General features: G+C 45.3%; 1 protein-coding gene across 6 annotated transcripts in view; it reads left to right on the plus strand.

Moving 5' to 3' along the window:
- The window catches only part of LOC308193335 (uncharacterized protein), a 212,099-nt gene that overhangs the window by 42,448 nt on the left and 147,063 nt on the right, over positions 1-22,588 (plus strand). Inside the window, exon 2 of one of the 6 annotated variants that reach the window (XM_080587921.1) lies at positions 3,895-4,029. The exons of the other annotated variants lie outside the window; for them this stretch is intronic. Coding sequence (XP_080444047.1) covers positions 3,979-4,029 — 51 coding nt within the window. The 5' untranslated portion in view covers positions 3,895-3,978. The remainder of the gene's footprint in view (positions 1-3,894; positions 4,030-22,588) is intronic. 6 annotated transcript variants of the gene reach the window in all.

Here is a 22,588-nt window from a genome sequence, read left to right on the forward strand (position 1 = left end):
CTAGCACTGTAACGGGGGAAAAAGGCCCAGGGCTGAAAACAGGCGGTGCCCTCTGAACTGGCTTTAACCCAGCATACTCCTCATCGTGTACCTGGCTGCTCCTGCGTCGGTTTTCATCTACTTTAAGGAAACTCAGCTAGGAAAAAGCATTTGTATTTAAGTTCCTTAATTTTGGATTTTCAGCCTTTGTGGATTTAAAGATGCACTTGTGCTTTTGCAAGGTTGATTCTGCCTAGGAAGGGCCTGTGACAGCAATAACAATCCTCAAACAGCCCCTGTCCCCCCCAGCTACGTGCTGCGGTGTATCCTTTTAAAACAAAGGCACAATTGTGTGGGCAAGAAGAGATCTGGCCCTGCAGCACGGCACCCTTTCAGGAGGATGGGCTGGGGGGATGCCACAGTGATGTTAATGATAAATGAACGTTTTGTGTTTTATCCATGCCATCTCCCACCAGGTGTTGTCGGGAGGTACCGGTTGGGAATCCCGTAGGGACAGTCACTTGTCCCCAGCGCCAGCATTATCCCTGATGCGGCAGTAACATGTCCCAGTCCAGCAGAAGGCTTGTGCTCAGGTGCTGCTCTGAAAACCAGGGCACATCCACAACCAGGCAGGTTTTTTGGGAAAGAAAAGGGAGCAAAAGTGGTTTGAAGGTCTGGTTTTCAACTGGAGGCAAATGGAGTGGCTCAAGCAGGGCAAAGCAGCATTGAGAAAAGGGTCATGGCAGAGGCCAAGTACACCTGTGTGTACTCACCCTTCAGAAACTGAGCTAGGGAAGTAGACGTGGGTTTGGCTGGTCTTGGTTATTTTAGCTTCCCAATTGGGTTTATAGAAGGTAAATTGGTTATCTAAGTGGCAGCATAGAATTGCAACAAACAAACAAAACAGCTCCCCTATCCAAACACAACCTGGATAACAAGGAAACATCAGGAAGGAGAAAACCTATTGTAAAAATAATTGTCAACCCTGTGAAATGGGAATAACTGGGAGGAGTTCAGCATCGTTTGGTGTGAGCCACCGGGATGGGGTCTGGCTCTGGTGGTGCTGGCTCTGCAGAGAGCAAAGCCCGCTCCTTGCGTAGCCCTACAGGCACCGTGTGTTTTCCAGGGACGATGCCAAGTGCTGCGTGTTTTTTTTTTTTTTTCCTTTTGGTGTTTCTGCATGCCTTCCTGCTGCGAGGTGGCTCTTTTGACATGTTGTTATAGTGATGGAAGGAGCATGGATACACATTCCTCCGCTTTGCGTGCGAGACATATGGGAGCCAGATTGTACCTGTCACAAGTTGCCAACCTGAATTTGTGGGGTGTAAGGGGACACGTTCTCAAGGGAATTTCCACTTGACGTTCCTGATTGCTTTGGCTAATATTTGCTTTGTGACCTTTCCATTAGCAGATACAGCGTGCAGCGCTGGGTGCCCGAGCTGCCCTGGGGTGCGTTTCCCTCTTAGGTTTGCCGATGGAGGTGCATGTGCAGGCCAGACCCACTGCAGGGAAACTGGGCTCTCCAGCTCTGTGGCGGATATTCAGTGTCACCTTGGGAGGTATTTTCCACCTGAAGTGGCTGCCAGGACTACCCAGGTATGGAGCATCCACAGCTGGAGAACAGAAGAGAGATGGTTCAGATCTTCTCAGTTATGCCACTCGTGGTGCCTGTTGTGAGACTGTGAAATCCATCTGCTTTTGTTTGAAAATTGATTTTGCTTTTATTGGGATAATCAGTATTATTTTAGAAAATCCATATATCATCAACCTGAAGCAATTTGCAGGGTTTTTCAATTTACTGAATTTAAAAGAAAAAAAAAATCCTTGAGTTTTGCTCCAGATTAGTAGAAAAGTTGCTGGCTGTGAAACCTGCCAAATGCAAACCCCAAAGCCGGAGCACTGACCCTAGGAAGGGCAGGGCAGATGTGGCAGCTGAAGGTCGGGCATTTCACCTTCTGCATAGGCACCCTCGCAGCACCCCGTGGTGAGAAGGGAGCAGCCCTGCCCTGTGCCACCCCTCGCAGGTGTCCTCCCAGCCACAAGTTACTTTTCTCCTCCTCTGTCATCCAGAAAATAAAAAGGAGACGGGAAAAAGACCCCACCCTGAATTCACAACCTCCGCTTGCATGTTTTGGTTTGTGAAAAGCAGCAGAGGAAGAGAGTAGGCGACTGTGAATGAAGCTTTACCAAACCAGCCCCCACATGCATATTTCATACTATCGTTTATCAAAGTTTTATGAGCATCTGGTCTTGGCCCCAAAATCTCTTCGATTGAGGGATTTCTTTTTTTATCTGCCCGGGTTTGACTACATGCGGAGTCTGCTCTAGCTCACTTCCCCTATCAATCAAACCCGCGTTGGCGCTCCACGTGCCTGGCCCTGGGCTCCAGCCGGGCTGCGCCTGTGGACCACAAACCACGCTTGCCGTGGAGCCCCTGCTTATGCCTTTAATTTCCCAAGGGAGAATTTGGGAGTGTCTAGCTTACTTAAAAATAGTTTCTTGTCTTTTCCTTCCTAGAGCAACTAGTGTGGAGTTCGGCAGCAGCGAACGGACTTGGGAGGGGAAGGGCAAGAAGAGGTGGGAACAGGCGAAAAGAGCAGGTTTGAGGCATTTCCCGTGCTGCCCCGCAGAGCAGGGGATGCGAATGAAAGTGAGGACCTCGGGCAGGTTTCAGCTATGCCGAGCTCTGTTTTGTTGCCATATGTTGTGGGAAGAAATCCTAGGGTTTGGCTTTTTTTTTTTCTTCTTTTCCCTAGCACTAAGCAATCCCTCAAGACTTCCCTCAGCACTCAAACCCCATCTCATCAACATTCATGCACATACTGCAACATTCATTCACGCATGTCTAAAGGAAAACCAGATATGTTTCATATTTCACAAGTTTTTTTTTCTTTTCTTTTTTTTTTCTTTTTTTTTTGTTTATTTTGATTTTTTAATCACAGGCTGGCTTAGAAATATCAGGTGTTTGAGAGTTGGTTCCCATCTTCCTGTGATTTAATGGTCCCTTCTGGGCAAACTCAAGAGAGCCCACAGAAAACTTTTTATGAGTATCTGGATGAACTTCTGGACACAAAGTCCTGTAGGTTGCTGAGGAAAGTCTTTCATTTGTTGTCAGCTGATTTTTTTTTCTTAGGTTTGTGAATAAGTGATAGATCTGTTTAATGACTTCAGTGGTAGTGATCATTTTTTTACATACAGAAAAACCCTTACTCCTGGGATACAATCTACCACAGATTTCAGTTATTTGGCTGTTTGAAATTACCTGCAACAAAAGAGTCTGAAGGTTAAAAAAAAAGGGGGTGGTGGTGGGTGGGGCAGGGTTGTTAATTTTCAATTCTTCTTTTCCTTTGTTATTTGTTAAATTTTCCGTCAGCTCCCGTGTTATATTCAACCTGAAATTTCTAGATGCCTTCGCAAAATTTCAGTGGGACTGCAAAACCACGAGGCTTTGAAGCTATCAGGGAACAGTTTCTAGGAAGGCTTTTTGGCACAGGTCTGAGGAAGAAAGACACCTGGAGATGTTACATGCAGAGAGGGCTCACAAATGAGCTTATTTGCTAGGTGGGTTTGCTCGATTTAAGGGGACTTTATTCATAAGTCTAGACAGCTTAACATTGACTGACCATCTTATTTCACATTAATGCAGCTTCAAAGCCATTTGCATTTTTAGCACTCCACTTATGCTCCCAGGCCTGATAGATCCAGGTAGCAATGGGTACATTATTTAAAATCTGTGAAGAGCAGCAACATTTTACAGTGGTTGGGTCAATAGCCAGCCTAATATCGGAGCGCTGACGTTTGAGCCTCTGAGACTCTGAGCTACTCCTGGCATATGTCTGATTTCTCAGCTCTCATTTCATGAAACTTCGAAGATCAGGTTTTGCTTTATCTTTTTTTTTTTTTTTTCTTTTGGAGAACGTGTTCGACAGCACTCCCTCTTCTGCTCGCCACTGCACGTCTAGAAGGAAGTCACCTGTGGGCAGAGGGTGAAGGTATCAGATGCGCTTTCAGGCTTGCGCCGTAGCCCTGCCGGCAGCTCTGGGGCCACAGGTGCGTTAAGAAGGAGAATTGCTGGGGTTTGTTCCAAAATATCTCCCTGGGCATCCCGGCCCCATGCTGCTGATGGCTTGCTGCCAAGGGCATTCAGAACCGCTGTTAACTCCCGTTTGATCTCGGAGTATTACTTGGCCTGTCTTAAAATCCTGCTATGAACCCCCAGAAAAAGGAAGCTCCCGCAACTTCAGGCCAGTTTAGAAATCCTAAGCCTTAGAGTATGGCTAAGTTTCCAAAGAAAGGGGTCTTGACTGCGGTTATGTTGGAGGGAGGAAGCTACTTGGTTGGCTGTGTTTGGGAGGAAAAAATATGTTATTTACATATTGTATTAAAAACTGGCTTCTGCTGCCTCCTGACTTGTTAGCTAGCGAGGGACGGTGTTTCGGTGCTGCCTCCAGCCCTGCGCAGTGTCTGCGGGCCTCCCTCTTCCAGAGGTGATGGGTCCCTGAAACCTTGCCACTAAAATGCAGGGGGGACGGGAGGAGGGAAGAAAAAAGTTCGCAGCTAAAAATATCAGACACTAAACATTCAGGTTGGCCAAATAGGAGATAAAAAAATATTTTACATATTTTCCAAGTGTAATTGTTCTTGTATTTAGCCTGGGCTCTACTTTACTGAACAAAAGTGAAAACAAGTAGATGACAAACATTGAAGGCTGGAATCAGCTAGAAATATTTAGAGTTTCTGCACTGCAGGAACCATGTGTGGTTTTGTTTTTTACTGGCTCCAGCCCTTTGTCTGAACGTTTATATATTTCTTGTGCCTAGTAATTACAGCCAAACTGCTCTGTGATTCCCTGAGTGCAAACAGACTAGAAAACGAGCAAAGCTAGGAAAAGCAGGCACTCAAAATCTGTCCTTGAGTCCAACCAATATGTTCTGTGGGATAGATCTGCATGCCTTCAGGAGTATCATAAAAAAGAAGGAGCTGACAAAACAGTTGTTTAGAAGGGACGGTGTTTTCTGTGAAAAAAAATCCTAGAAAATCTGTACAAGGATTTAAAGCTCTAGTCAAAAAAAAACCAGGAATGGCCATCTCATAGAAAATGCCCAACTTAATTCTGCTTTCATCCTGATTCAGCACTTTCTGTTCCAGAAGAAGTTAAGCAAATTTGAATTTAATAATGAAAAAACAAAACAAAACAAAACCAAAAACAAAGGCTTGTCATACTACAGTTTTAATATTCCAAACGAGCGACCCCACATGCTGCTCAGGTAGACTGAGTTGTGCTGTGTGACGGTGTCTGCAGTCGCGTCAGGGAAAGAGAAAACAGCTCACAGCAAACCAGGCACTGTGGTGGGAAACGTGCTGCAACCGCTGAACCGTTCTGGGTCATTTTGACCATCTGCATATTTCTGATGAAGTTTGAGCAGGCCTAAACAAAAATAGCTTGTTTCAGTTTCCTGGTGGAAGTATGATTGTTCCTAGGAAAAAATAATACTTTCTTACGAAGAATTTAGGTTTTATAGAAGCACTCTTTGGTGCTAGAAAATGGGTCCCGTTTAAAACTCCTGAGCAAGTCCCATGAAAATATTTGTGGTATTTTTAAATGGGCCTGTGGGAAACTCTTGCAGAAAAGTGATAAGGATAAGCTACTGCCCTCCCTTGTGAGGAGGAGTAAGGCTTTCCCAAGTCTGGGCAGTACTAGAAGGACATGCTCTCGCTCAGTTTTCTTGCACAAAGAATTGTTCCCAGATTAATAGCCTGATTTTACCTCAGTGAGTAGAAAACGAATGCAGCTTCTTAAAGCCAATTATCCCTGATAATTTCATCCCTATGAAGCTCTATAGAAGTCTCACATGGTCTCCTGGCAGGAGAGAAAGATGTTGTCTGTGGGTGTCCACCTGACACCTTGCACTTGCCCACAAGGACAGGACTGTCCCTTTCTGCGCAATGGAACCGAGAGGTGTACCTGCAAGAGCCAGCTGGTTTGATGACCATGTCTGAAAGACTTGAGCTCTGCGGTCTGCAAGGAAACCATGCACAGCAGCCTATGGTCTTTCTGGGGTCAGAGGGGCTGGTGGTGCTCGTCCACATTGCAGGAGAGATCCAAGACAAGTTTTGAACAGTGGTCTAAATAAAAGAGTAACCATTCCTAGAGCAATCACTGCCAAATTAAAAAAAAAAAAAAGGGCTGTGCAGCATAAGGAAAAAATTATGCTAGTGTTTTTTAGCAAATTTTTGTTTTAAGAGTATAACTACTGAAGTCAGAATTATTTACTGAAGTGGGTAATTCTTTCTTGGGTTGTGATCTGACCTGAATCTGTTCTTTTTCCCTTCCTGTTGCACAACTTTTCTGTTATTCCTAATTTGCTTTTCTAGACATTTTGTTTTCTTGCTTAGAAAAAACAATTAACAAGCAGCAACCCAAATAGGTTTATGGTGCTTTGTGTCTGCTGTTAGTAAAAAGCCAACACAGGTAGTAAGGAGGAATCCAAGTTGTCCCGCACACCCCCAAAAACGGGTACATTTTGCTATTTTTAGCAGCTATGATAGTAGCAGCTACTATTTTGCTACTGTGCAGCAGCTTGCAGTTGTTTGAAAGTTTTGAAAACCACCGTGAGACTGCTGGCATTGCTGGGTGTGTTGTCTTAACATTTCCCACTGTTGTCCTTTGTGTTAGCCGGCACGAAGAGAGCAGGCGTGGAGGACCCCAGGTAACTGCACCAAGTCACTGTGGCGACGTGCCCATGCCAAATCGCTGCGTCGAACTGTCTGCGTAGCATTAAATAATCCTGCTCGGCTACCGGAACAATACTGCGAGTTCCTGCCAGCTCTGCTCAGGCTTATGTTCTCTGTATTGTTACATGGCACCACCCAGGCTCAGGGAGATGGACGACCAATACCAGGTAGTGCAAGCTCAAAAAGTGCAGCTATCCTTGAAGAGGTGCCTAAGGGAGGTGCCTAAGCCCCCTGCACAGACCTTTGGACCCAAAGGTGAAAGCAACTCTTACTGGGATTGCTGTGAAGGTTACAAACTCGGGGCATCTTTAGGCTAAACATGAATATAGCACATTGAATTAATCCATCCTGTAATAAATTTAGTGTTGCATGTGGCCTAAGTAAGGTTCTTTGTTATCCATGAGAATCTCCTGGTGAAGTCAATGCAAACCTCCTGTATGCTCTGACATCCAAATTTGGGTCTGTGCTCTCATGTTCGATACTAAAATCAAAGGGGGTAGTAGGAGGATGATCGTTTCCCATGGCTGAAGAGCAAAGTAAATGCATTAGCTTAATAATATTAGTTATAAGATGCAGAGATAAGAGAAGTGGGTGGGGAGCAACAGTTCCCATCTGAGCCCTAATTGGGACTGTGGGAAAGCTTCAGTAAGCAAACCCCACACCAGGTGAAAGTCGTTACAGCTGAAACGCATTACACATCCCAATCTGGGCCAAGTTCACTGAGGTTTTGTAAACCTTTTGATGAACCTGGGCTGAGTTTTAAGTGAGTCTGGCCTGAGTTACAGAGTCAGGTGGAAATGCTCTTCTTCTGGCTGAGTTATGCTGTCCGTTTGAACTTGAAATTTGATGTGAAATTTAGGATGTGAGAACCCGACACAGACCCAAAGAACAAAAGAAGATCCCTATAAGTACCATACAAACAGAGGACCCCTGGTTCTCACTGTATCATTATTTTGTTGAACTTGATGTATTTCACAGCTACATTTAGCAGGTATGAAAGGCCTCGGCCAATTCTCGTTTGCACCGTTTCTCAGAAATTCTCATTTACACAGTGTTTCCATCACATTCTTGGAGGACAGATCTGTGTTAAATACCCACAGGCAACAAAGCTGAGACCAAGATGAAATAGATTTTCCTGGTTATTTTATACTTTCAGTGCAGGGAGAGTATTTCCGCTGATTCAAGCCCAGTCGGAACGTCGGGTTCATGGCAATAGTACTCCTGCTACGAACAGGTGAGCTTTGGCACAGGCTTCATGGCACAGCCTCTGTCCTGCTGTTGGGCACGATGAATGCTTGTCCCACGGTGTGGCTTTCTTCTCTTTGGCATCTGTAGCATGGTGCATCTCCAGATGTGCCCATAAGCATACTTTTCATGCAGTCTGACTTTCACGCAGCTGAATACACAAGTAAGAAGTTAGCATGCGATATATATTACCCTGGGCAGGCGTTACTGCATGCCGTGTGCCCGATGAGGTGGGCTGCTATGGAGGTTTTCCTGTGCTTCGCCATCTGAAGGGGGAGGAGGCAGCTTGTAATGGGTCATCTGGTGGAGCAGGAAAGCGACGACCTGCCTGTTTGTTGGTTGTTTTTTTTTTTTTTTTTCCAAAGAGGTAATACAGGAAAACTGTAGAAAATGTACTTGGTGAGTGGGGAGCGTGCCCCGTTAAGGTGCTGTTGTGCTGTATCGCTCAGTCTTTGTGTGGCGATTTTGCTGGTTTTGGACACTGGGAGGCTTTCCTTCGGAGCACTGGACACAACGAGTCTGAGGATGCAATGAGAGCACCCCAGATACAATGTTTTGCGACAAGCAGCAGCTATCAGTGGCAGGAGTTGTTGGCGAAGCAGCAATGCTGTAAGCCACCAATTAACGTGGTACATGCTGCGTGGTCTTCCAGAGAAGCCTTATGATATACTGAAAAGCATCACATGAGAGAATATATGGTTAAAACAGCACAAGAAGATAAGAAAAAAAAAAGAAAACAGTCTTGAGCCCGAATTAACTTAAAATGTTTAGCTAGACTCTCAGCTGGTTTAAGGAAGTTTCTGCTGACGTCTGAGGAGCTGCCAGGTGATGCTGGCTGCGTGCATGGCCACTTGTTAAGTTGGCTTCATGCAGTTAAAAAAAGGAAAAAAAAAAAAGAATTAAAAATGTTTGCTGCTCTCAGAAGAGTGTGTCCTGTGAATGAAATGCTTCACTTTAGGGTGATGTGTTGTGACTTATGAAGATTTGAAATACCTGTTATGGTTCGGCTCTCACTTTGCGGGGACTGTGTTTGTCAGGCGATGATTGAAGTGGCAAATCAGTATTCTCCTAGCTAGAATTTCCAATGGGGAGGCAGATAGCTGCAAAAACATCAGTTTTAAGAATAAAATAAAATGAAACAAGCAGTAATAAAAAAAGTACTTGACAGGCAAATTTGGTGTTACACGTTCTGCATTTCTTTTCAGTCTTTCAAACTTTCTGAACACTATAATTTGTTTCTAGTGTTAGCATCACTATCATCAAAGATGTTGGACTCTATTAGCTCAGCTGTCTAAGGGATGTCTTTTTGAAAAGGAAGAGATTGGGGAAAAAAAAAACAAGAAGTTCAGCCACTTGAGTTTAAGCATAATCACTTTTCTTAACACATTTCATTTGCAATCAAGGCACAGATGACAGGAGAAATTTCATCCCACTGCTCACTTGCCCCAGGCTGGGGCAGGCAAAGGCATAGTTTCTGTGTTAGTTGTGGTTTTTCCCTAAGGTCACTCCTTCAAGGCAGGACTGCTGCGTAGTGTGACTTGAGCCACAGTATGGACAGAGACCTGGGTTAAACAAAACCTGTCATTTGATCTAACAGCTCAAAAATTTGGCTCAGTGGATGTTTCTTCCTACCCATCATTTTTTCCCAGGGTAGGAATACAGGGACCCCTCTCTCCAACTTTGACATTAATAGTAGCTTATTCAGTCAGGAGCAGAGCAGCTGTAGGATTATGGGTGTGGAGAGCAATGGATGATCACCAGTTACGTGAAGGAGAAGGTGTGGGTGGTCCTGGTGAAGGCTCTGCCCCGAAATAGATTAGGGGCTACACACTAGCTTCAGCACAATCTCCCTGCTTCAGCATGTCACTTATTTCTTCTCAGAAGGTGACATTAGTCCTTCCTTTCTATTTTTCCATCTTAACTGTGACAGTGTGAGCGGCCGATGGTGGGCACTGCTGCTGTGCTCGTGTCCTGTGCCTTGTCTGGTGGGCCCCAGCTGCAGCCGGAGATAGAAGATGCAGAATATGGGACAGAATTTTTAAAATGTTAGGATTCAAACTCTTCATCTGGATTTTGGAGTGTTTGCCACTCATTTCATTTATTGGCAATTACATTCTTATGAAATCCTCTACAATGCTGATTGAATGTACTCCCTAAAATGAACATGACAGGAGGAGATGGGGGTGGCTGTTTCCCATTAGTAATTCTCTACTAGAAAAAAAATCCTGCTTAAATCTCTCCAGTGCTAACATGGTTTCTTAAGTGTGTACTAGGAACTGAGGGACATTATAGCCACAGATGAACCTTGAAGGCAATGAAAACTGCTTGCAGCTGTGTGGTCTCTGCTTTCACTTGTTTATTTGCTATTTGAGAAATTTGTGTTGTTTTGAGGCAGGATCTCAGAGATCCAGCATCTAATGGGTCCAAGGGATTGTAGAGGATGCAGTGCAGTTTGATTAAGTGAGAAACTTAAGAGAGCATCTGCCATGATTAAGCCATGAGTGATGGAAATGGTCCATAGACAAATCTGTCCCAGGTGGAAGAATTACGGGATTTAGGGTGGATATATGCCAAGATGAAGGGTTTGCTGTAGGAAAGCATGTAGGATGAGGCCGTATTTAGTCAGATAGGGAGAGCCATGGGGACTTTGGGGTTCATAACATTAGGAAGAAGAAAGTAGGAGATGGTTGTGGGTACATTGAGGTGGTTGCACCGTGCAGTGGGGAGCGATTTGACAAAAGTGAATGATGCTTTGCTGCCTTGCTCTTCAATACCAAAACAGAACTTTACACCTCTTCAGAAGCACTACTACACAGCCAGAAAGCAACAACTATGGATGAATAAAAAGGATGGCAAAACCCGCTTTCTCTCCCCTGTGCACCTTCAGACAGTGATCTTGTAGCCCAAGACACCAGGCCCTTTGGGGAAAAGCAAGTGTGGGATGTAGCTGGTATCTGAAAGAGATGCTGGAGGGCATGGGCAGAAGTGTACCTTCCACCATTCTCCCAGAGAAGCTCTGGATGCCAGACGCCAGGAGAGTGAACGACCCTTGGGTAGCAGCCGGGTGTGCGTGCTCCTTAAGCAGCACGTCTTCCTGCCGCTCCTGGCGAGATGGCGTGGGGCTGGGTGCTGTTTGGTCCAACCTAGGAGAGCATTTCTTCTGGTTTTCTCTTGTAGATGACTTTGCTCAGCACAATATGGCTGTGGGAGGCGGTGGCCACACAGTGAAATCCTGTGTTTGTCCCCTGGGTCCATTGCGTGCTGCATGAGACAGCACAGTGCAACTGTGCTTCTTCGCCGAGCCTCCATGAGGCTTCAGAGGCACCACGGCCCCCATCCTTCCCTCATCCTTAGAAAACATTTTCCTGATGCATTTGGAAACTTTCCCTCCCGTTCCCTTACTGTTTGTGATGACCTTTCTCTCTTAGTGGGAGACATAAATTGCATTTTTAAATACGGACAGGCTGTTCACCAGAGACTGAACCTCCAGAGGAAGAGGCTTCCCAAAGCACGAATCGATGAGAGCTCTGTGTTTTCCACTGGTCCCAGGGCGTATGTCAGCACTGGCCCTCCTGGCCTCATGGCTCTGGGACTTATCTGAGCAGAGGGTGACCCAGATTCCAGTTCTCTCTGCCTGACTCAGATGAGGGATTTTTTTTGTTTGTTTTCAATAATAACCCCTCCAAACAAATATGCTATCTGGAAATCCTCCACCAAATATCTTAATGGCACTTGAGGCCTGGGCTAGTTAGTGGCATCAAGTGAAACAAAAGCATCTCCCTGACAATACAGGAGCCATTCCTATTGTGAGGGAAAAGCATTTACCAACGTGTCCTGATGAAAATACTCTAGCTGGGTCAAGTAATGCTTATGAAAAATTCTTCACTGTTTCTCTGATATGTTCAGTGAAGGAACTTTAATTTAGTGGGACTCAGTTGAAAAGAACCAGTCAAGAAACACTGGGAAAGCTGAATGCGTAACATAAATACCTGCAGTTCAAACCAAACAATGCCATTGTTGTTCCGTAATCAGGATACATTTTTCAAACAATGCCTGGTGGTGTTCCTTGCTAGCTGGTGCAGGTAGCACACTCTCAGATGACTAATACATAGCATGTATCTGGATACATAAATTACTGTTTACTAATCTTGCACTCTCTTAGTCATCCTCATAGACCACTAAAAGCAGCGTGCTGACATTGGGTGCTTTTTAAAATAAGTAAATGTTCTGTTTGTGTTGCAAGTTGCTGGATGCAGAATTCAACTTTGCTGTAGCTGTGGTTCGCTTGAATGATCTTGACCTGATCTTGAAGGGTTTGAAAGGCTAATCCATTCATTCCTATTCCAGACATACACAGATTAGGCTTCTGTTGAAACAACTCGCACTTTTGAAAATAGCAACAAAACTGCAATCGGCTTTGCATGTATCTTAAGTTTTCAGTCTGGCAAATGATACTGGCCTTTGTGCCCTTTCTTGCTGTGTTTCCTGAAGAGCACAACTCTCCTGGTCAGCCTTGAGGTTCTCTTTTTGGCCAGTAAATTCAGTAGATAGAGGTTACAGGCATGGTGACTTCTTGATCTCTGATTTGGTTTTGCTGTAGTGTTTCAGTATGAGGTGACCTGGCGAGTTGCCTTGTGCATGGGCTTCGAGTGCAGGTTATCTTGATTCAACATCCACTTTCTTTTGCAGATTTTGCAGCAAGTCTCACAAAAGAAGCACGGTGGCTTTGAAATAGTTGCTTCTCATTTCTCCTTTGAGATGCCAGCTGATAACAGAAATGTTTGACAGCCAGATCACGCACTGGTGCAGGTGGAACTATGCTGGTTTGTGTCAGCTGGGGAAACTGGGTTTGGACACATCCATGCATGTCTACGCAGACATACCCACTGTCCCCAAGTAGAGGTGTTTGTGTGTGCACCCAGCACTGGGAGGCTCTTCTCAGCTGATGAGTTCTGGTTATGGGGTTGTTAATTTTCATGCCAGTGGATGTGTCTCCCGTGCTGCTGAGCAGAAAGTAATGGTGTGTTCAAGAGCTGTGCACAGCCTACATGTGTGGGCGTCCATTTGCTAATGCCTGTTACCAACCATGAAGGGCAGAGCCTCAGGTGAGAGCGATGTGCGTGCACCCATACCTTAGGAGGGGTAGCTTTCCTTGGGGGCCTTATGGGAGCCTCCCCATTAGCACTGAGTGATGCGTCCCCATTCCTGCCTGGCGTGCTATAGCCGCGTGTACACCTGCACAAAATGCTGCACGCCCCGCTTTTGGCCAGCGCTGTGCTCCACATCAGTCAGTCAGCAGGTAGGCTGCTGCTGTGTGAATCAATACGGTGTACTTAGGTGCATCCCTCTCCCCGTATATCATCAGCAGGCAGGGTCTGCACAGTGCCCTTTTATAATTAAAAACTGGACAGTTTCCTTGTGCCCATTAACACGGTTCTGCATAAATCTGCCCGGAGGCCCCTGGCTGCCCATCTCCACCTCGCAATTGTTTGGCTTTCTTGGAGACTCAGTCGTTGCATGCAGCAGGACAACTTCCCTGGGTGCACGGTGAGGAAACTGGCTGTTGCTTTGCTGTGCAAGCGGGGTGACCTCAGGAGGTACTGGGCTTCCCTTCGGTTTGTCTGCGACTGCTGCATGAAACAGGAATGGGTGCTTACTGGCAAATGAGCCCTGCATAAAGTTTCTTCCACTGAGATGTCAGGATGCCTCTTGCAGTCAGGTAGACCTGCCAGACCTTTGGAAGGAGCTTTTGGCCCCAAACAGGAGGATGCTTGTAAGCTTGCACAGACTATTGGCCAAAACCCATTCAAGAATGGGAACAGGGATAATTGCTTGCAACCCAAGTGCTGGCAAAAGTTCTTTTTGTTGTACTTTTGCTGTGACACCGGTCGTGGAGATGCGCCTTGCTGAGATTGCTGGTGCCGCGGGTTGGGTCTGCGCGAGTGCCCTGGGATATTTTACAGCCAGGAGTGGGGGACTTCTCGGCGGAGCTGGAAATACAATGGCATTGGTCGCCCGCTAAAGGAGAGACCTCAGAAGGGTAATTACTTGCTGCATATTTACAGCCTGCGTGGCAATGGCTCGCTCGCCAGACTGCGTATGTGGGCTGCATAACGAATGCCGGCGGCCGCTAAACGCTTTCCCCTGCAGTCCGCTGAACTCCCCGAGGCATTAAAACTATACTTCTTGACTTAAGACTATAGAAGCACATACTGCTCCTATCATTCATGTGGGCTGTGTTACACTGACAAAGAAAAAGGATTTTCTTATTGTCTCTGCCATGCTGACCTTTAGAGTGTTTACTTTTCAATCAGCTTTAAGAAGGCGAGCTCAAACTCCCCGGCATCAGCAAGTTCAGTACGCCAGCACTCTCGCCCAAACGTTTGCCAAGATAACACCGAAGTGACAAATAAACACAAGTTGTTTTTACAGGTGTAAAATCAACAGATCAAATACTGACCTGAGCCGTGGTTGTGAATCCGGCCTGTGTTGTGTTTGAAGAATACCACTGCATCATTTACACTTGCAAACCCTTTGTAATCTTAATCTCTTTGTTGCTTTTATGTTATGCTGGCCCCCCAAGGTTAAAGAAAGAGATTTAGACCTTAAACACAAATCCAGCCTTCAAGCTCTGGAATTATCTTTGCCTTTAAATGCAACTGATCAATGCCCATTTCTTTTGAAAATAAAACCCTTTTGAACCTTGAAAGCCTTCCACTGTTGAGCTATGTCTAAGTGCCACATGGGGAAATGGGCAGAAAAAAGCCCATTTTTCCCTTAGTGCTTGCATTAGAGGTCCTAAAGTTCAGTCCAACGCAATCAATTTAATTGGCGCTAGCTCTAGTGACAAATTATACTGGTTTACACTCAAGTGTAGCACAGATTCCTCAAACGCTGGGAAAGAAGGGAGATACACTTCTTGGTCTCTACTTAAAGAGGGCAACAGTATTGGAAAAGGAGCACATTTAATTTATCACTGTCAGAGCAGGTGCAAAGTTTAATTCTAACTAAAAGCATTAAACAATTAACCCAGACAGTCAGGCCCTTCTGAAAATGCTCAGTTGCAGAGAACACATGGACCAGATTACCAATGGAAAAAAGTCATGGTTCCTCTTTTATTTAAATGAATATCTTCTACCACATTAAAAAAAAAAAGACAAAAAAAGAGGAAAAAAAAAGAATGGAAGGGAAGAAGGAAAGAACTTTGTAACCCTCTGATAACCACTGAATAAACTCCAGAAGTAGGGAAATCCACCAGAGGAGTGGCAGCAAGTAGCTGTCTTTTAAGTAACTCATTGATCTTTGATATTCTATGAATTAGGAAATCCATACTTCATAGTCTGCCAACACAAGCTCTCTGTGATACACGTGCACGTGCTTTTTGAAGTGTCTGGCTACTATTTTCTTTTGAAAGGTTATGCACTCATTAGGTTAGATTTTATTCCTTTAACACATTAAAGAAATATAAGGGATCTTTGCAAGTTGGACACTCCTTAGCCATAGGCATTTGCAACCCGGTGTTTTGATTTCAAGTAGGAGATTCTCCCAAATAAGGGTCCCATTGAACAAAGCCACTAAACCCATGCTTTAATCCTCCCTTAATTAGCAAATTGAAGTCCCACAGCTACAAAAGCACATTGGTGCTTGCTTGAATTTAAACGTCATGTGCTTTGGCAGGTAGAAATTGTGTTGAGTGAGGGACAGTGTGTGGTGCAGGTGGTGCAGAATTTTGGGCTGGAGACAGCTATGGAGTGGCTCTCTCCGGCGGCCAGCCTGAGTTAAAGTTTTGAATCCATGGATTATGCATTTATAGTAAAATCCATTTTTTCATGATAGAAGAGCGGGGACTCTCCAAGAATGACTAGGTCTGTTGTCCAAAAGAACAAAGAACGTCTTTTGTGAAGAAGCAAACTCTACTGAGAAGTTAATGAGGGAAGAACCCGGATCCTCAGTGGCCTCCCCAGACATCCTCGCTGTTTCTAAAAGTGTGCAAAAATTCCTGTCACTTCTATTGTGTTTTGTGTTGGTCTAAATTTGAATAGCCAAGGTAACTTAGAAGTCTGTCCTTTCTTCCTGAGTCCTTAGAAAGTATGTGTCTGTAGAGGATAAATCGTTTCATTATATTCCATTATTTTGTGGATCATTGTGGATAATGTGCTGGTGATATCAAAACAATGAGAATAATAATATTGTTCTCACTCCAGTGTCATCGGCAGAATCCCTCCTTCCCACTATAATTTCAGCATCATTACCATGTCTCATTGCTTAGACCTCAGGTAGCCAATTTTGAAGCAGTTCATCCACACAAGAAATGCCAAATGCCCATGTCAGCCGTTCAGACTCCATTTTTCAGATTTGCAGGTACAAATCCGTGCAGGCTGGAGGGTTTGGTTTCTTGTGACGCTGTGTAACTAGAGCCCATGTGATCTCAAGTCAAACATACCAGTTATTTGTTGAAACCTCCCAAATACGCTATTGAGGCAAAAGGCTCATTTTCAGACATGCAAGAATAGTGCAAGCAACTTGAAATTACGTGGGATCTTTGCTTACACATCTGTGAATTGGGATTTAACTGTACAATTTATAGAGAACTTATCCCCAGAGAACTGGAGCAGCAAATAAATGAGATGCATTTGCTTTTGGTGGACTTCACGGCCCCTGCTGCGTGTCTATGTCCTTCCCTCGGCAGTTTGGGCATGGCACATGCAACAGAAACCGCTGAGGGGATCCCAGGGGCCCTCTCATGAACAGCACTAGAGCAGAGGAAAGTCATTGAATTTACACTGCTTCCTCCACAGCCAACGCCTGCTGTGCCCTGTAAGGGGGTGTTTGGCTCTCTCCAATACAAAAATGCCTTTGCCCAATCACAAGAGGCTTTGTGCTACCCTAACATCTCTGGTCCCGAGGTGGAGATGTGTGCCAGAGGACCATGCATCTTGGAGAACACTGAGCATGAGCTGGAGGAAATGCATGGCACGGGAGGTGGCAAGGAAGCAATGATTCAATGATTTTCTCTTTCTGGGTGAGGCTAACCAGGAGATTATTTTTCCTTTGTGGGATTCCACTCAAAAGAAACAAACAAAAAAATAAATCACTACCAAGCTAACAGACCCCAGGACATACCAGATAAAAGGCCGCAACTTTCCACTGCACAAAGAACGAGCTGCTTTTCTGCTTTTGGCCCAGGTAAACTGAGTGGCTCTGTGTTGATTTTGACTGCTTTTTGTTTATTTGGGGAAAAACCATAACCAACTTGATTTTAAGCCGTTTTGAATTGGAAAAACAATTTGTTTTCTTTTTCCCCTTATTGTTTAGAAAGACACTGGAAACTTTGCATTGCATTTCTTTGTGGTGACTTTTTCCAGCAAGTGCTTTCAACTGGGAAGAATTAGTGTGTTTTGTTGGGAAAATTAGGGGCTGAAGCTTTTGCCCCATGTGTCCTCCCAGGAAGCCCCCAGGGGTGCTTATAAGTGGCCTCAGAGGGGCAGAGTCCCATCTAGGGTGCTGCTAAACCAGGGCTGGAGCTGTTGACTTGACCCAGCCCAAGACAAGGTGCTGAGATTTGTCTGCAGCTTCACCAGTCTCTCTCTGAGGTTACAGGGGGCCTCACAAAATATTTATGAATGTGTTTTCTTGGAGAAGCTGGCTGGTAATCTCACGAGAACAGGTCCACTTGGGAACATTTCCAGTTGTTTATGGTTTTGTTTATTTTCTTCATTGGAAATAGTGCCGGACCAGCAGCCACCGGAGGAACATGCATTCAGATAGGTAGGCTTCAGAAAGGAGATCTTTGTGCTCTTCAAATGCAGGTTACCCAATTCCCTCAAAGCACCCTGAAGCCTAGGCTGGTCTATCCCATGCCTCTGTTTGTTTTTTTGGCAAGGTGGAGGGTGAGACCAGGACCACTTTGGGTATCAGCGTTCCCCAGAGGAGATGTTGAGCATGCAGTGACTGCCGGGGCCTGCCAGGAGAGGCAGCAGAAGAAAACGCAAAGGCTTACAGGCAACTTTGCTGAGATATTTTCATATCTCTTCCTCTCTTTCTTTCAGAGACTTTAAAATTGTTTTTATCCCTTAAAGTGTAAACCATTTATTACAAATACCAACATGAATTTCCTTGCAGTAGGATAAACACTCAGCTGTTCCACTTACTGGAATGCTATAACATAAACAAAAATAAACCCAATGATTTTTGCTGTGAATTCCTCCTCTGGTACAGAGTAGTATTTCTGCGTTGTAATCAAGCCAGTGTTTATGCCTGCCTCAGAACAACGCAGGCTGAATGACAGGATCCCACATGTACTCTTATATAGCGGTGCGATAAGGAGTGCGGAGGCAAAGGAATACAAATGACCCGCACGATAATGGCACAGGCACTTGTTTGCATGTTGCAGTTGGGACTGTGTGAGTGAGGTGCAAGATGAAAAAGCCCTGGCTATGTCCTTGTGCAACCACCAGACTAGTGGTCTTGCCAGCTTCTGTCTCGCCAAAGTCCAGCCTGAACCAGAATGAGTCAGGCTGTGCTCTCCCCAGACTGAAAAGACGACAAGAATGCATTGGCATGGTATGTGGGTTATTTTATATCAGTTTGGTGTGTTGGCCTTTCCAGGGCCTCTTTGCAAGATTTTTCTTACAGTCCTGAGGATTAGCAACTGTTGCAACTATGAATTTGAAACAACATATAATCATATAACTGCAGGAGGTGTGACTTTTAAGAGAAGCACCAAATTTGTGAATTCTAGGTTCAAATCCTGACAGCTGGTGCCACACAGTCCCCCAAAGCTGATGCTTGTTGCTTTCTTCCTTTGCTTCTACCAGTGCTTAAAAATGAGATGGATTAGAGAGAGCTGATGATCCAATTTCAAAGCAGCATCAAGCTGCTGACAAGAAGGATCTCCAGCTCTTGTCATCGTCCTGCAGGGCCACCAAGAGTGACGTGGCACGTGCTGTGCTCGCCGTATGGTAGCTCCAGCCTCTAGTGCACTTGCTATCTCTCGGCTCAATAAAACAGGACTTGGATTTGTTCTGACTGTACCAGCTTTGTTTTAAGCTTTGTTATATACGATAATGTTAAAACATAAATGTCTAAAGCTTTTGACTGTTACAGTCATAACATAATAGTAGTAGCCAACTAATTTGGCCCAACATGAAAAGTCATAGCACAATAATAGTCAAAATATTTTCACCATCTGTAAGTTATAATGTAACATAAGAATTGAGTTAACAAACTGGAAAAAAATAAACCTTAAATTGTATCAAAATGAAAGGTTTTGACCATGTCACAATCAAATGTTTTGATGAGGTCAAAACCAAACATCATTTTGATTTTTCTACCACAGCCTCTCAAGCTTGGTTTCATGCGAAAATCTGGAGTTTCCCTTGCAGTGGGAGTCCTTTACTGTCATTAGCAAGATGACTTGGGATGTGCTCCTCAGCCATAGTTGTGCAATCATTTTTTTCCAGTGTGCTATGCCATTATCCTTGACAGTATCACAAGGCGGTGAACTCCACAGGCTTAATCGTGCATTGCCTTTAATTGTATACGTCCTTTTATCCCGGTTTTACATTCACCACTTCGCAGTTGGTTCAAGCACCTGCTTCGGTTTGGCGCTGCGGGGCTGGGGGAACACGGGCGAAAGCCCTCGGTGACTGGCTATGTGCACGCCTGAGAGTTCAGCCGTGCTTTATGAAGCAGATTGCTCTGTCAATACAAAAACCCACAGAGAGGATACTAATTCAGCTTTCGTCTCAACACGGCTGGCTGCCTGGTTCCCACCCGATGCTAGGCTAAAATACCATAAAATATTGAGTGCCTTGGCTTGCCGTAGCCCACAGGCTCTACCAGCCTCCCCAGCACGCTGCCTCGGCATTGCTCATACACAGGTGGTTGATACAAACCTGGCCTTTCTGCAAAGCCAACTTCTGCAAAGTGCTTTCCTTCCCCATCCCCATTCCTGACCCCCTGCTCCAAGCTGGGCAGAGCTGCCTGAGGCCGTGCGCTGCCTGAGGACTTGCTTCGAAATGGTTTTGAGGGGACGCGGGTGATAGAGGTGTGGGAGGTGCACGTGAAAGCAGTGTTGGTATTTCTCCTTGCTCTTTTCAGTTTCACTTGTCCAAGGCCTGCTCTGCAGATGGTTGGGGTCAGTGAGAGGGTTTTTTCTGCCTGCAGTGGGTTTTGAGTCCTGTACTTGTGGTGCAATGTTGAGAAACATTGCAGTGGCCTTTTTGTTGGCTTTCTGGAAAAGAGCTTAGCATCGCACCTCACCATGGCAGCATTCGGGGCGCCCGCACTGGCCGTCGGGTAGAAAGGATGGGTACAATTGCACAGGTGAAATTAAAGCAATGACAGAAGTGGGGACTTCCCAGTGAAGTGCCTGCACCAGGGAGATATAGCTCAGCTGTTTTGCCAGAATATATAGTTTTATTTTAAGAAAGCAAGTTCTGCATCTTGGTGAATGAGGTTATGTCACAAAACCATGCTCCTGCTGCAGATGCTTGGGACAATAAATGTGGTAGGGAAGATGCTGCCCATGGGGAAAGGCTGAGATGTTTTCTAGAAAACAAAACAAAACAAAACAAAAAAACACAAACAACCCCCCAAAAACCAAACCAAACCAAAATGAACAAACTTTCCAAATCTGTGAAAGGAGCAGACTGGGATGAACTGGTCAGTGTAAACACACAATGTCAGATCCCACTCTGCCTGCCAGGCTGAGAGCACAGCACCTTTCCTTGCCGTGCCCCACTGTGAGCCCCTGGGGAAGTGCTCAGCAGAGAGCAGGGAGAGCAAAATGCCCTTCTGAGGCAGGTTTGCAATCAGGGAAAATGCTGTTTCCTGACGCCAAGCCTGGATTTGTCCCTGGCCTTTTGTTTAAAGCCTCTGGTTTGCTTCCCTGAAGAAGTAGTAGTAAAAAAGAAAAGCTCGTAAACACACGCGTGCTAATTCTGGCGAAGTGTGGAAGGGTTTTTGTTGATACACTCTTTAAAAGCATGATCTGTTTTCTGCTTCCAGTTAAAGAGGGTAGTGGCAGTCTTTAGTGGCTGTGTCAATGTAGCTCATATTATTATGTACAGATGTGCCAGCTGCAAGTAGGCATTATCTCTTTGATAGTGCTAAGCACTTTACAGTGGGTCAGAGAAGTGCAGCTCTCAACCAATAGATCTAATTGCAATCCTTTTATGTTCTCTATGATTGTAGGTTTCTCCGGCACTATAAACAAATAGTAATCAACTAAACCTGTTACCTCTGAGCAGCGATGTCACGATATGAAATATTAACTGTTCAAAATACAGTAATGATGGTTTAAAAGTGTATTCGTTCTCAAAGGTAAAAAATAAGGAAAAATCAGGAGCGCAAGCACTGGCAGCATGAAGAGCCCTCTGGCTCTCTTTCATCTAATGAAAAATTGTGTCTGTATACGACATGTTTTATGTGGTCAAATACAGTGTAAATATTGTGTACATCTTTTGCTATAGCAACAACATATTAACAGTACCACAAATAATCTCTGTCTCCGAATCTACATTTTTATGACACAGTTATGCTAATACAAGACAAACTTATATTCTGCTGTGCGTCTAATCCACCCCAAATTTATCAATTTGTATTCCTATAATCCAGCCAACTCTCTTCTCACCTCAATAAATATTAGGTGCAGGCCCCTGGCACATGTAAGTTGGGCCAGATCCAGAAGTGGAGAAGAGTATGTTTTCACTTGTTTTTTCCTATTTCAGGGAAATGTTGGTGGAAGTCCTTTTTGGCCATTTGGTGTGCCAGATTTTGGGGAGCAGCCTTTGTAAATGCTCAAACTGAGACGTTTCTACTTCGTGGTGGGAGCATTTCATTTACCCAGCTTGCAGCAAACTGGGCCATACTGGGATTGGGCCAGTTCTGGATGGGAAATAGGCCCCAGGGGCCGGATCCTGCCCACCTGCAAAGCAACATGGCCACTTTCTGTCTGGTCCTGGGGAAGGGGCTGACGTGTGGCAATTCCTGCCATGGGTTCATGAAGGTGGCAGTGCCTGGTGTGATGGCTTTGGTTAGATGTGGTGGTGGCACATTTGTAGGGTAGATGTCAGCTCCTTACATGCTGAAGGAGCCAGTGGAAGCAGCCCAAGCCGTCCTGAGCACTGGAAGGGGCCTTTTCACGCGAACTGATCAAGAAGGAGAGTTTTGTGAGGCTTTTTTCACAGTTCAGGATTTAATTGATCGTGATCGATGCGGCTCTAACGCAAGGTGAACTTGTTGATCGCTTTGGCTGGAGGATGTCAACACGACAGAGGAGCTGGGGCTGCGGGCACAGCCTGCGTTTCCTCCTGCTCTCGCACTGATGAAAGGTGAGGTAATTAGCTCGCTCTGGGGCTGCTTGTTGCCGCTTATCCCGCCTGTCCCAGGGGCATGGATAACCCCACCGGCGCCTTCCCAGCACACCTGCCCCACATGCCCCCCTGTCTGGCCGCAGGCGTGGGTGCTGGCAGCGCTGCATGCCTCCCCGCCGAGCACCATGCCTTCCCAGCGCTCCCTGCTCGCCCAGGGAGTGAGAGAGAGAGATTGGGAATTAGAACGTCTTTAAAAAGAAAATAAGCTTTTGTATCAGCCAGCTGGCGAAAGGATAAAGGACTGTGCTCAC

This window comes from Anser brachyrhynchus (assembly GCF_964034855.1).
Source record: "Anser brachyrhynchus genome assembly, chromosome: 3".
Taxonomy (NCBI): Eukaryota; Metazoa; Chordata; class Aves; order Anseriformes; family Anatidae; genus Anser; species Anser brachyrhynchus.